This window comes from Phyllostomus discolor, chromosome 6 (assembly GCF_004126475.2).
Source record: "Phyllostomus discolor isolate MPI-MPIP mPhyDis1 chromosome 6, mPhyDis1.pri.v3, whole genome shotgun sequence".
NCBI lineage: Eukaryota > Metazoa > Chordata > Mammalia > Chiroptera > Phyllostomidae > Phyllostomus > Phyllostomus discolor.
This window is the reverse complement of record NC_040908.2, coordinates 90,133,209-90,148,628: the sequence shown is the minus strand read 5'-3', so window position 1 is coordinate 90,148,628 and position 15,420 is coordinate 90,133,209. Positions and strand designations below refer to the sequence as shown.

Genomic DNA, 15,420 nt, shown 5'->3' with positions numbered 1-15,420 from the left:
TTTTAGAAGTAGTTTTGTAGTGAAAAGCAAGACTGCTCATTGGAATAAATGAAATATTTGAATTTCTGTATGCCGCCAGGCTAAGTAGAGATACATCTGATCCATTTTGGAATCCCTCCCAAAGCATTTACTTAGTAATAACCAGTTTTATGAGGTAGGATTTTTGTGAAGGTCAAGTGGTATAACATGCGAAAATACTTTTGAATGCTGAAAAATTCTATATAAATACAGCTTTACATTATATCTTATATACCTTTATTTTATAATCATTACTCTCAATAATCTGATGACATGATTTTTTTTTTACTTATTGATATTGTTGTGTATTCCATATTTTATCTACCTCATAAAACGTACTAATGTTCTGTATAAATTTTGTACTTCTTAAAATAAAAAATATGCCCTGGCAGGTGTAGCTTAGTGGATGGAGCGTGGGCTGCGAACCAGGCATCGCAGGTTTGATTCCCAGTCAGGGCACATGCCTAGGTTGCAGGCCATGGCCCCCAGCAACCGCACATTGATGTTTCTCTCTCTCTCTCTCTCTCTCTCCCCCCCCTTCCCTCTCTAAAAATAAATAAATAAAATCTTTAAAAATAAATAAATAAATAAATAATAAAAAATATTCCATGTGTTGACAGTCACACTACTCACCTTTCTATTTTATTTTTTTTAATTGTTCAAGTACAGTTTTCTGCCTTTTACCCCCAACCCTCGCCACCTCCCTCCCATTTCCACCCCCCCCCCCCCATTATTGTCCATGTGTCCTTTATACTTGTTCCTGTAAACCCTTCCCCTTTTCCCCTGAAATTCCCTCTGCTGTCCCCTCTGGTCACTGTCAGCCTATTCTTGATTTCAGTGTCTGTGGTTATATTTTGCTTGTTTGTTTGTTTTGTTGATTAGGTTCCTGTTAATGGTGAGATATGGTATTTGTCTTTCATCGCCTGGCTTATTTCACTTAGCATAATGCTTTCTAGTTCCATCCATGCTGTCACAAAGCGTAGGAGCTCCTTCTTTCTTTCTGCTGTGTGGAATTCCATTGTATAAATGTACCGTAGTTTTTTATCCATTCATTTACTGATGGGCACCTAGGTTGCTTCTAACACTTGGCTATTGTAAATTGTGCTGCTATGAACGTTGGGGTGCATGGGTTCTTTTGGATTGGTGTTTCAGGGTTCTTAGGATATAATCCTAGCAGTGAAATTGCTGGGTGAAAAGGCAGATCCATTTTTAGTTTTCTGAGGAAATTCCATACTGTTTTCCATAGTGGTTGCACCAGTCTGCAATCCCACGAACAGTGCCCTAGGTTTCCCTTTTCTCCACAACCTCTCCAACGTTTGTTGTTTGTTGCTTTGTTTATGATGGCCATTCTGACCAGTGTGAAGTGGTATCTCATTGTGGTTTTAATTTGCATCTCTCTGATGGCTAGTGATGCTGAGCATCTTTTCATATGTCTCTGGGCCCTCTATATGTCCTCCTTGGAGAAGTGTCTGTTCAAGTCCGTTGCCCATTTTTTAATTGGGTTGCTTGTCTTCTTAGAGTGGATTCATGTGAGTTCTTTATATATTTGGGAGATCAAGCCCTTGTCTGAGGTATCATTGGCAAATATGTTTTCCCATACAGTTGGTTCTCTTTTTATTTTGATACTGTTTTCTTTAGCTGTGCAGAAGCTTTTCATTTTGGTGAGATCCCATTTGTTTATTCTTTCCTTTATGTCCTTTGCTCTAGGGGACATATCAGTGAAAATATTGCTGGATGGAATATCTGAGATTCTCCTGCCTATGTTCTCCTCTAGGACTTTAGTGGTGTCACAACTTATATTTAAATCTTTTATTCACCTTGAATTTATTTTTGTGTATGATATAAGCTGGTGCTCGAGTTTCATGTTTTTGCACGTGGCCGTCCGGTTCTCCCAGCACCATTTGTTGAAGAAGCTATTTTTACCCCATTTTATGCTGCTGCCCTCTTTGTCAAATATTAATTGACCATAGAGACTTGGGTTTATTTTTTGGCTCTCTGTTTTGTTCCATTGGTCTTATGTGCTTGTTCTTATACCAGTACCAGGCTGTTTTGATTACAGTGGCCTTGTAATATAGTTTGGTATCAGGTATTGTAATCGCTCCTACTTTGTTCTTCTTTCTCAAAATTGCAGCAGCTATTTGGGGTCATTTATGGTTTCATGTAAATTTTTGAAGTGTTCTATGTGACTCACCTTTTAAAAGAGTTGAGTTTTGCAGTGTGTGATGATTTTTAAAAAAAATTTTTTATTGTTGACACTATTACAGATGTCCCCCATCTTCCCCTCTTGCCCCGCTCTGTGTGAGCACTTTTAATTAGAGTTTCTTTTAAAAATAATTTTTGTTGGACTGACAAGGTAGATCAGGAAGTTATAGTACTTCCTATAACAACTCCTGAACTAGTTATACCCACAAGATACTGTCAACTTCAAACTAGTGTTTCTCCAAACTCTTACTATCATAGGCATTCTAGATCCATGATACAAATCAAAGAGAAAATATAGTCTATTGGTTGAAGTGATTACATAAGTATGTTCTATCCTTTCAGAATTACACTTAATGTTTTCATTGATGGACAAAGTCCCTAATGGGATAGAGCCAATGTTGAAAGACTTGGAGGAACATATCATTAGTGCTGGCCTTGCAGATATGGTTGCAGCTGCTGAAACTATTACTACTGTAAGTTTTCCTCAATGGTAATGATAGATATAAATCAGGTTTATTTTTTAAATGGAAGTTTGGGTATTAAAAATAGTAACTGATAGAAAAACAGTGATATTGGAACATCTTTTAATTTTAAGGAAGCAATTTTTCACAAAAATTCCTAAATTTTAATGCTCTAGTGTTTTATTAAAATTATGTTTATATTTTCTTTTTTAAGAAACTCAAATATAAAACATTTTCTTTTTAGGACTCTGAGAAATATGTTGAGCAGTTACTTACACTATTTAATAGATTTAGTAAACTTGTCAAAGAAGCTTTTCAAGATGATCCACGATTTCTTACTGCAAGAGATAAGGTATATATTTTTTTATATTAACAGTACTATTATTATTTACTTTTTCTAGATTTGGAAAGATAAATTGTTTACTGTATAAAAGCAAAATGCAGAAAAGGATATAACATGATTTTGTTAATGGAAAACAAAGGATATGCATTTTATACTTACTTTGTGTATAATATCATAATTTAATTTTAATAAGAAATTTTCTTGGGTGGGATAGGTGGAAGAGGACTGGGGAATTGGAATAGCTGAAATAGCATAACAATTAAAAATGATAAAAAAGAAACTTGCATCATTATACTATTAAATTACAAACTAAAAAGCTAGGAACAGTGATTTTTTTAATCAGTCAAGGGCTACCATATTAAATACATTTGTCTTATTGTATGTTTTTATAAGCATTGGGTACACTTGTGAACTAGAATTTAGCCAGAAAGTTGCTGTTTTTCATTTTTCAAATAATGTTTTTCTGTTTTTTAATATTATTGATTATTGAATTCCTACTTATATTTCTTTTATGACCCAGCTAAAGTATACGTCTGAAACTTCCTTAATACCATACTTTACCCTTCTTATCCCAAGTAGATTTGATTCTTCTGTCCTTTCATTGGGCTTCTGTGAGAGTTGTGTCACATTATTCTTGCTTCCCACACCTTTTTTTCTATCCTCACTAGAAGAGGATAATGATAGTAAAACTTAGTATTGTCCTTACAGTTGTGTCTTTTTAAACATCACTAACCTATTACTAGAAATTACCATTGTTTTTTTCCCCTCTTCAATTACCTTTCTTTACTTTCCAAGTTAGCCTACTTTCCCGTGACTCTAAAAAGACATCCACTTCCTCTGGTAGGCTTTTGTTTTCATCCATTTTTTAAAAGGTGGATAGATAGATAGAGTTAGATATAGATAGATAGAGAAGGAAAGAGGTTAAGGGAGTATCACAGTAATGAGATGTTTTTAAATATTAAATTAAGTGACCTGCAAAAGCTTCTTTGAGGTGATGTTTGAATCAGGATTGCAGGTGATTAGGAATAAGTCATGTGGCTATCTGAGGGGAAAGTGTTCCAGCTGGAGGGGACAGCAGGCTGCTGAGGCTGTAAGGCAGGAATACATCAGTGATGTTTCAGGAACATAGAAAAAAGAGGTCATTTTGACCAGAGTGGATTGAATGAGTGGTAGAGATAATAGTAGAAAATAAAGTCAAGAGGTGACAGGAAGCCGGGTCATGTAAGACTCTGTGAGCCATGGTTTTTACTCTGAGTAGGGTTTGGAATGTCATAATAAGCTTTGAAACAGAATGACAGGACCTGACTTAACATTTTAACAGAATCACCTGGCTGCTGTAAAAAAGGAAAAATAGACTAAAAGGGGGCAAGAGAAGAAGCAAGAATACCTGTTTAAGTAATTCAGTTAAGTAATGTTGGAAGCTTGGCCCAGAACAATAGTGGATAGAGGTAGTCAAAAGTGGTTTAATTCTGATTGCATTACAAAAACAGACTACACAAGATTTGGTAATGAATCAGATATGGAATGTGATAGGAAGAGATCACTCCAGAATGGCACTCAGATTTTTGTTGTGATCAATTAAAAGTATATTTTTACTGAGATGGGGAAGACTTTGGAAGAAGCAGGTTTGGGAGAGATGGTTGCAGAGAGGTTAGGAACTCAGTTCCTAACAAGTTAACTTTGAAATGTTTATCAAACACCCTTTTGGCAATGTCAAGTCTGGAGTTTAAGGGAGGGAATGGACCTGGCAAAAATAAATTTGGGAGCTTCAGCATGCAGATAGTTTTTAAAGAACTGACACTGATTTTGATACCAACAAAATGAGTGAGGATAGAAACGAGATCCAAGACTGACCTGGTGCATTGTAAATTTAGTTGTCAGAAAGATGAGAAACCGTCTTTCATGAGGTGGCAGGACAATGAGTGGGATGACCAGAAGAGTATGTTGTGCTAGAACACAAGTGGAAAAAGCGCTTTGAGGAAGAAGGCATGAGCTGCTGGTTTAAAAGTGTTCCTGAAGGTCCAAATAAAATGAGAAAATACCATTAGGGCAGAGTAGTGGCGTGAAAGCCTGGTTAGAATGTTTTCTAATAAGAATGGTAGTAAAGAATTTAGAGAAAGGGAGTTGGATAGTTCCTCCAGCAGTTTAGCTTAAAGAGAGAAATGGGGCAGTAGTTTAAGGTGGACAAAGCCAAAAGAGGACTTAAGATTTAAAAAAATGACAATATGTTTGTATGTTGAGGCTATAGAACCAGTGGAGAAGGAAAAATTTATTGATGCAAGAGAAATAAGAGGGAATTATGATTATTAAAGCTTCTTTAGTGAAATAAGAAGCTACATTATCAGCCAAGAGTGTACATGGAGGAAGAATTGTTGGAGGTTTGGAGAGAGAAATGAGAGTATGAAAATGTTACCCAGGATAACGTGTGGACAAGAGAAAATGATCTGGTTGTCAGGTAGCTTTAAGATCCTACTTGAAAATAATGATAACCATAAAATAACAAAAAGGATGCCGAAGTCATTGACTTGAAACGTCCTATCAGGCCAGATATACCATTAAAAATAAAAAATTATGTATATTTTTATGTACTTTTGGAATTGAACTGTGTTTTAAATATCAAAAAGAATGTTTATATTTTATTTTAAATTATTTGCAGGCATATAAAGCAGTTGTTAATGATGCTACCATATTTAAACTTGAATTACCTTTGAAGCAGAAAGGGTAAGTTTTTAAAAAATCATGTTTAAAATTCTTAAATTTTATGGTGTGTCATATATATTATTGGGAACTCAAAGTGCTCTATTTTCTAATCCTATTAGGCTTTTTGCTTTTATGATTTTTGCAGCCTTTGATTATAAGAAACTGTCTTAGTTTTCAATTTTATATTATTTCTTGTGATAAAAAATTTACTTTTTAGGTAGAAAAAAATGTGTTCTTGTTTTTCTTTATTTTTTCTTTTTTTTTAAATCCTCACAAAAAGATATATAATTTATTGATTTGAGAGATAGAGAGAAAAACATTGATATGATAGAAAAATCAATCAATTGCCTACTGTACATACCCTGACCAGGGATCAAACCTGCAGCCTTTTAGTGTATGGGGCGACGTTCCAACCAACTGAACCACCCAGCCAAGGCTTATTTTATTTTTCAATTACAGTTTACATTCAATATTTTGTATTAGTTTCAGTTGTACAGGATAGTGGTTAGACAGTCACCTGCTTTACAAAGCATTACCCCTAATATTTCCAGTACTCAAGTGGGAAATGTTTAGTTCTTTTCCTTTTAGAATCCCTATTTGATTATTTTCCTTTCTCATTAGTCACTAAAGTTATTTTATACCTACAAAAGCATAGAATATGACTCAATTCACAATAAGGATAAAATATAGAAATCAATTTTAATGTAAATTTTTATTTAACATTTTAAAAAATTGATTGTCATTGGTAAGATGAATTTATTTATGCTCAGTACTATTATAGGAAATATGAAAATCATAGTTTAATGAAATAGAAATAAATCTAAGGTATTAATAGTATCTTCACAGTAGTGCTAAATAGCACTACAGGTTAATTGGAAATATTTTTATGTAATTCCTAGCTGAGAATTGTGATTTTTAAACAAATTTTACACTTAATGCTAAAATATTTTAGAAATATCTTAAAAACTTTTTCTAGCCCTGGCTGGGTGGCTCAGTTGGTTGGCGTATTGTCCCATGCACCAGAGAGTCATGTGTTCAATTTCTAGTCGGGTACATACCTGGGTTGCAGGTTCAGTGCCAGGTTGGGATACATAAGGGAGGCAACCAGTTGATGTCTCTTTCTCACATTTATGTCAGTCATTCTCTGTTTATCACTTCCTGTCTCTGAAAAAGCAATGAAAAAGTATCCTTGGGTAAGGCTTAAAAAAAAGAGCATTTCACCCTGGCTGGCATAGCTCAGTGCATTGAGCATGAGCTGCAAACCAAAGTGTTGCAGGTTCGATTCCCAGTCAGGGCACATGCCTGGGTTGCAGACCACGGCCCCCAGCAACCGCACATTGATGTTTCTCTCTCTCTTTCTCCCTCCCTTCCCTCTCTAAAAATAAATAAATAAAACCTTTAAAAAAGTAGCGTTTCTTAGGTTGAAAAGTTTAGGGTTTTTTAATTTAATTTTAATCTTTAATCTTTAATCATCTTTAAACTTTAATTTAATCATCTTTAGGTGTTTTTTGTTTTGTTTTGTTTCATTAGCTGTATAAGTTATTTGAGTGATATTACAGTGGACGATACCTAGGTCATATAGTGTTTTAGTAATTGACATAATTTAGAAGGATATATATTCTGTTTTTTATAAATTGTGAAATATATGAAACGTATAGCCCTATATCTTGGTGATCTCTTCATGTTAATACATAAAGGTCCTTTTCCTTTATAAAGCATTCAAATTTTTGGTCTTTTTTTTTCCAGTTCCTCATTCTTCCCTGCCCCAGCATTTTAAAAAAATTTTCAAACTTACAGTAAAGTAAGTTTGGTTTATCAAATGCATATCTCCCTATACACTTATTTATCAGTCAACTTTTTAAATATATTTCAGAAGAAGTTTCAGGCATCAGTAACCTTCCTAAACATTTCAACATTCAGTCATAAATTAAATATATATGTGATTATATTTTGAAATAAAATTTACCTTTAGTCATAGGCATAAATCTCAAGTGTACAGTTTTGTGTGGTTTGGCAAATGCCTATACCTCTCTTAAGATATACAATAGCATCTTCATCCTTGAGTGTTACTTTATGCTCATTCTCAGGCAGTCCCACCTCCACTTATTTCTGGAGACAATGATTGTTCTGATTATTTTAACATAGGTTAGTTTTGCCTCATCTAAGACTTCATATAAATGGAAATATATAATACATACTTTTTTGTGTAAAGCGTCTGTCAATTTAGCATAGTGTTTTTGAGATTCATCCATGTTTTTGCATATCACATAGATTTGTTTGCCAGAGTGGTTGTACTTACTGTTTTATACTCCCACTAACAAAGTGTGAGAGTACCAGCTGATCCTCATTCTCCAGTTTAGTGTTGTCATTTTAACTTTAGTCATGATGTCTGTAACTAGTGATATTTCATTGTAGTTTTAATTCCCATTTCTCTCATGACTATTGATACTGAGTACTTTTTCATGTATTTTTTTGCATTATATTTTCCTTTATAAACGATTCAAATTTTTGGTCTTTTTTTTCCAGTTTGGTATTTTTAAGATTTTATTTGTTTACTTTTAGAGAGAGGAGAAGGGAGGGAGAAAGAGAGGGAGAGAAACATCAATCAGTTGCCCCTTGCACGCCCCCAGCTGCGGACCTGGCCTGCAACCCAGACATATGCCCTGACTAGCCACTGAACTGGTGACCTTTTGTTTCACAGGCTGGTGCCTAATCCACTGAGCCACACCAGCAGGGGTTGTTTTTTTCATTAGTCAACATGTAAGACTTCTTTTTATTTATTTATTTATTTATTTATTTTTTAAATATATTTTATTGATTGTGCTATTACAGTTGTCCCATTTCCCCCCTTCTCTCCCCTCCACCCTGTACCCCCTCCCACCCACATTTCCCCCTTTAGTTCATGTCCATGTGTCATACTTATGAGTTCTTTAGTTTCTACATTTCCCGTACTATTCTTGCCCTCCCCCTATCTATTTTCAACCTACATTCTATGCTACTTATTCTCTATACCTTTTCCCCCTCTCTCCTCCTCCCACCCCCCTGCTGCTCAGCCTCCATGTGCCCTCCATTTCTGTGCTTCTGTTCCTGTTCTAATTGTTTACTTAGTTTCTTTTGGTTTTGCTTTAGGTGTGGTTGTTAATATTTGTGAGTTTGCTGTCCTTTTACTATACATGTCTTTTCTTTATCTTCTTTTCTTAGATAAGTCCCTTTAGCATTTCATAAAATAAGGGCTTGGTGATGATGAACTCCTTTAACTTGACCTTATCTGAGAAGCACTTTATCTGCCCTTCCATTCTAAATGAGAGCTTTGCTGGATAGAGCAATCTGGGATGTAGGTCCTTGTCTTTCATGACTTGGAATATTTCTTTCCAGCCCCTTCTTGCCTGTAAGGTCTCTTTGGAGAAATCAGCTGACAGTCTGATGGGAACTCCTTTGTAGGTGACTGTCCCCTTATCTCTGGCTGCTTCTAGGATTCTCTCCTTCGTTTTGACCTTGGCTAATGTAATGATGATGTGCCTTGGTGTGTTTCTTCTTGGGTCCAACTTCTTTGGGGCTCTCTGAGCTTCTTGGATTTCTTGGAAGACTGTTCCCTTTGCCAGATTGGGGAAGTTCTCCTTTATTATTTGTTCAAATACGTGCTCAATCTGTTGCTTTTCCCCTTCCGATTCTGGTACCCCTATAATTCGGATATTGGAACGTTTAAAGGTGTCTTGGATGCTCTTAATATTTTCCTCAATTTTTTGAATTCTTATTTCATCATGCTTTCCTGCTTGGTTGATTGTATCTTCCTTCTGGTCCACTGTATTGTTTTGAGACTCATATTCCTTCCTTTCACTATTGGCTCTCCTCCGCGTATCTTCCTGCATCTGTTTTATAGTAATCTGCATTCTTTCATCTAAATTTCATCCAAAATCAACCAGTTCCGTGAACTTTCTGATCACCAGTGTTTTGAACTGCGCATCTGATAGATTGGCTAGTTCTTGGTCGCTCAAAAGGATGAGTCCTGGGGGACTGATCTGCTCTGTTGAAAACATAGTTTTTTGGGGGTTTTTTTTTTCCCCCGCTGTCTCTCCAAGACTTCTTTACATGTTTTGTATACAGGTCTTTTGTAAAATATATGCTTTTATTTTATGGTTTCTGCTTTGTGTGTTTTGTCTAGAAAAACTTTGTCTACCTCTGCCCTTAGGTCATGAAAATAATCTTTTGTTTTCCTTTCAAAGCTATCTAATTTTTGTTTTCACATTAGGTCTAGATCCATTTTAAATTAAAGTTGTTATAGTCTACATTACAGATTAATTTTTTTCTTTCCATATGGATAGCAACTGGTTTCATCACCATATGCTGGAAAGGTATTCCATTTCCCACTGTGTTGCTTTGGTGCCCCCCTGTCAAAAATCAAGTGACTTAAATGTATGTACTTATTCTAGATTCTAGATTCTTTTTTTTTGAAATGTTCTTTTTTATTGTATTTTTCCCATTACTAGTTATCCCTCTGTACCCTCTTCCACTTCCACCCACCCCCCTCCCCCACAATCAGAACACTTTTGTCCATGTCCATGAGTTCTTTTTCTTTTATGCTCAATCCCTCCATCCCTCTAACACCCTATCCCAGAGCTGTCGGCTTGCCCTCTATCTATGAGTCTGTCTCTATTTTATTTGTTAGTTCAGTTTGTTCATGAAGGCTCTCTATTCTATTCCATTGATTTATTTGTGTATCCTTAGGCCATTACTACATAGTCATGATTAATATAGTTTCGTAATAAGTCTTGAGGTCAGGTATAATTTTGTTCTTTTTTTCCATGAATGCCTTTGCTATTCTAGCATTTGCTAGTACTTACAAATATGCTTGATTTTTGTATATTTATCTTATATTCTGTTACCATGTTAAAGTTATAGTAGTTGTTTTGTAGATTTCTTTTTTTTAAAGATTTTATTTATTTATTTTTAGAGAGGGAAGGGAGGGAGAAAGAGAGAGAGAGAGAGAGAGAAACATCGATGTGCGGTTGCTAGGGGTCGTGGTCTGCAACCCAGGCATGTGCCCTGGCTGGGAATTGAACTTGCGGCACTTTGGTTCACAGCCCGCGCTCAATCAACTGAGCTACGCCAGCCAGGGCTATCTCTTCCCTTTCATAGGTGAGTTTAGTTTTGGGAAAAGGCAGAAGTCATAGGATGGGCTGCAGGGGAATGAGTCACATGGGCAATTTGATGTTTAGCCAAAAAACTCGACACAGGACATGATGCATGAGCAGCTGTGCTGTTATGATGAAGCTGCCAGTCACCGGTTGCCCAAAGCTGTGGGCGTCTGAATCATCTGAATAGTATCCACACAGGGATGTTTAAGCTTAATGCAGAATTTGATTCAGATTCATTGCTCTACTTGCTCAGTCATTTTTAATGTGACGGCCTCGTGTACACACGCTAACTCAATGGTGTCTACCACCCCCACTGACTAGTACAGTGAGGTCATCATTGTTCACACATGCACATTTCAGTCCACTCTCCTTGGCTGCCAGGTTATGTCGATGTTGCACAAACCATTCTCATTATATTATCAATGGATGGACTTTTTCTGGACAGACCTTGTATATGCTGTCTTCAAGAGACCAACCTCAGAATGAAACACACAGACTGAAAGTGAATCACTGGTAAAAGATATTTGATGCAAATGGAGAGGAAAAGAAAAGAGGAGTAGTGATATTTATATCTGACAGAATAGACTTTAAAATGAAGGCTACAGTAAGAGACAAAGGAGGATGCCACATAATGATAAAGGGAACAGCCCAACAAGAAGATATAACCTTTGTACACATTTATGCACCCAACATAGGAGCAACTAAAGATGTGTAGTAAATCTTTTTGGAAATAAATGGAGAGATTGATAGTAATAGGGATATAACAGCGGATTGTAACAGCCCATTGACATCAGTGGATAGATCTTCCACACAGAAAATCAATAGGAGATGGCAGCTTTAAATGACACACTAGATCAGATGGATTTCATTGGTATCTTCAGAGTATTTCACCCCAAAGCAGAAGAATATAGTCTTTTCAAGTGCATGTGGAATATTTTCTAGAATGGACCACATATTAGGACACAAAACAAGTCTCAATAAATTTAAGAAGATTGAAATTATATCAAGAAAGCCATCCCATTCACCAGTTTTGTGAATTGCTTCAAAAAGAACAATATACCTGGGAATAAAATTAACCAAGAATTTAAAAGACCTTGGCTCAGCAAATTATAAGACACTGGAGAAAGAAATTGAGGAAAATACAAATAAGTGAAAGCATATACAGTATTCATGGATAGGAAGAATTAACATCATTAAAATGTCCATGCTACTGAAAACATTATACAGATTCAGTGCAATTCCTATCAAGATACCAATGGCTTATTTTATAGAACTACAACAAATATTTCAAAAATTTATGTAGAACCACAAAAGACCCTGAATAAGTAGTCACCTTGAGAAAGAACAGAGTTGGAAGAATCATGCTACCTAATATCAAGCTAACTACAAGGCCATAGTAACAAAAGCAGCATTGTACTGGCATAAAAAGTGAAATACAGATTAATGGAACAGAATAGATAGCCTAGAAATAAATTCACAACTTTGTAGTCACTTAATACTTGACAAAGGAGGCAAAAATCATACAATGGGCTAAAAATAGTCTATTTTGTAAATTGTGTTAGGAAAATTGGACAGATAAGTGCAAAATGTGAAATAAGGCCAACTTCTTGCACCATATACAAGAATAAACTCAAAATGGAATGAAGACTTAAATGTTAGTCTCAAAACCATAAAAATACTAGAAAAAATGTAGATAGTAAAATCTCAGCCATTTCTCCTAGAAATGTTTTTTTTTTCTTTCTGATATATCACCTCAGACAAGGGAACCAAGAGAAAAAAATAAACAGATGGGGCTACATGAACTATAATATTTTTATGCACAGCAAATAAAACCATCAACAAAATGAAAAGAGAACCCATTGAATGGTAGAGCATATTTGCCAATATACCTGAAAAGTGGTTAATATCAAAAACTTACAAAGAACTTCTAAAACTCAACACCAAAAAAACCCCAAACAATGAAATTTAAAAAACAGGCAAAGGACCTGAATATACACTTCTCTTTAGGGTATATACAGATGGTGCATAGACATATGAAAAGATGTTCAATGTCAGTAGTCATCAGAGATGCAAATTAAAATCACCTCACACCTGCCAGAATGGCTATCATCAATAAATCAACACACAGCAAGTGTTGGCAAGGATGTGGAGAGAGAGGAACCTTTGTGCACTTTGGGTGGGTATGCAGATTGGTGCAGCCACTGTGGAAAGCAGTATGGAATTACCTCAAATAATTAAAAATGGAACTGCATTATGACCTAGGAATTATACTTTTGGGAATTTATTTGAAGAAATCTGAAACACTAATTTGATATAATATATGAAATCCTGTGTTCATTGCATCATTATTTACAATAGCCCAGTTTTGCAAGCAACTCAGATATCCATCAACAGGTGAGTGGGCAAAACACCAATGGTACATTTACACAATGGAATATTACTTGGCCACAAAAAAGAAATTTTTCCTCTTTGCGATAGCATGGATAGACCTGGAGAACGTTATGTTAAGTAAAATAAGCATGTTAGAGAAAGGAAGTACCGTATGATTTCACTTATATATGAAATCTATTGAACAAAGTAAACTCACAAGGAAACAGAGCCAAAAAGAAGGATAAAAGAGAAAGAACTCATGGACACTGACAACAGTATGGTGATTAGAGGGGCAGGTGGTGGGTGGAGGTGAAGAGTGTATGAAGGGAATAAATGGAAAAATAAAAGAAAAAATAAATTTAAAAGAAAAAATTAAAAAAGATGTGTAAGCATTAATTTAAAAAAATTATGTTTCAATTTCTGGGTAAACTCTACTTGGTCATGATGCATTGTTTTTTTGTTTGTTTTGTTTTTTAAGTATTCTTTAATTCAATTCACTAATTTTTTGAGGTGATTATAGATTTATAGAAAGTTGTAAAAATTCACTGATTTTTTAAAAATTATTTTTTGTCTGTTTACGAAGGATTTATCTTTTTGTGCTGCTTGTGCTTTGTACAATTTTCATTTTTGTTATTGTTTTTCATTTTCTGGTATCAGGATTATGCTGGCATCATAAAATGGATTGGGAGTTAGTTCCTCCTTTGTATGTTTTAAGAGTATTAGTGTAATTGCTATAACTTCTTTCTTACATGTTTGATAGAATTCATAATTATAATCATCTGGGCCTTGAGTTTTCTTTAAGGGCAGATTTTGATCACACATGCAATTTTGGAATAGATACAAGACTCTTCAGATTTTTTTATTTAATCTAGTTTTAGTTTTGGTAAGTTACATTTTGCAAGAAATTTGTTTATTTCTTTTAAGTTGTCAAATGTATGTACATGAAGTTGTAAGTACTCTTTATTATTTTCTCTTTGGAAATACATTAAAATTTTTTCTAAGAACTATTTGAGAGTAAGTTGTTCATTGTTCCAAGTACACTAGTGTATATTTTTAGAAATATAATTACAACTAGCAAAATCAAGAAATTGGGAGTTCTGGCAAAGATGGAGGCATAGGTAGGAATGCTTCGCTTCCTCGTACTACCAAAAGAAGAATAACAACCAATTTAAAAAGAAAAAACAACCAGAACTGCCAGAAAATCAAACTACATTGAACTCCGATATCCAAGGACTTAAAGAAACATTCATCCAGATGGGTAGGAGGGGCAGCTGGGTGGAGAGGATACGTAGCAAGGCAGTGGACTGTGCAGGTGAAGCGGGGCTAGTAGACCAGGCCGTTCCACATTCACATATGGATAAGCTAGGAAGAGCAACTGGGGAGCAAGACAGCTACAAAACGTAGGGTTTTGCAAGGTTTCAATGTAGGAAACTAAAGACTCAAAACCTCTGGCTGTTAAATTCTATGGGGGTTGTGAAGGCAGGAGAAACTCCCATTCTCACAGGAGAATCCATTAGAAAGGTCCATGGGGCCCTAGAATGTACACAAATCCACCCACCTGGGAATCAGCACCTGAAAGGGTGAAGTCTGCTTATGGGAAGCGAGGGAAGTGACGGAAAGTGGGGTGAGAGTACAGCAAGCAGCATTGTTTCCTTTCCAACCCCTTCTCCAAAGACAGCGCCACAAAGCAGCAAAGAGGGTTGCCTTGCCCTAGAAAATACCTCAGGCTCCACCCCTTACAATGTAAAAGGAACTACAAGACAAAGAAATATGGCCTAAATGAAAGAACAGATCAAAACTCCAGGAAAAAGAACTAAACAACAAGGAGATAGGCAACCTATCAGATTCAAGGTTCGAAACACTGGTAATCAGGATGCTCTAGAAATTATTGAGTTTGGTTGCAAAGTGAAGGAAGAAACGAAGACTATGCGAAGTGAAATAAAGGAAAATATACAGGGAACGAACAGTGAAGGGAAGGAAACTGGGACTGAAATGAACGTTTTGGAACAAAAGGAGGAAATAAACATCCAACTGGAACAGAATGCAGAAACAAGAATTCAAAAAGAGGAGGAGAGGTTTAGGAACCTCTAGGACAACTTTAAAATTCCAACATCCAAATCATAGGGGTGCCAGAAGAAGAGGAAGAGCAAGAAATTGAAAACTTATTTGAAAACATAATGAAGGAGAACTT

General features: G+C 35.5%; 1 protein-coding gene across 1 annotated transcript in view; it reads left to right on the top strand.

The window, feature by feature from the left end:
* The window catches only part of CUL5 (cullin 5), a 107,150-nt gene that overhangs the window by 68,877 nt on the left and 22,853 nt on the right, over positions 1-15,420 (top strand). The window contains exons 9-11 of the mRNA XM_028514489.1: positions 2,563-2,693; positions 2,926-3,033; positions 5,681-5,745. Coding sequence (XP_028370290.1) covers positions 2,563-2,693; positions 2,926-3,033; positions 5,681-5,745 — 304 coding nt within the window. The remainder of the gene's footprint in view (positions 1-2,562; positions 2,694-2,925; positions 3,034-5,680; positions 5,746-15,420) is intronic.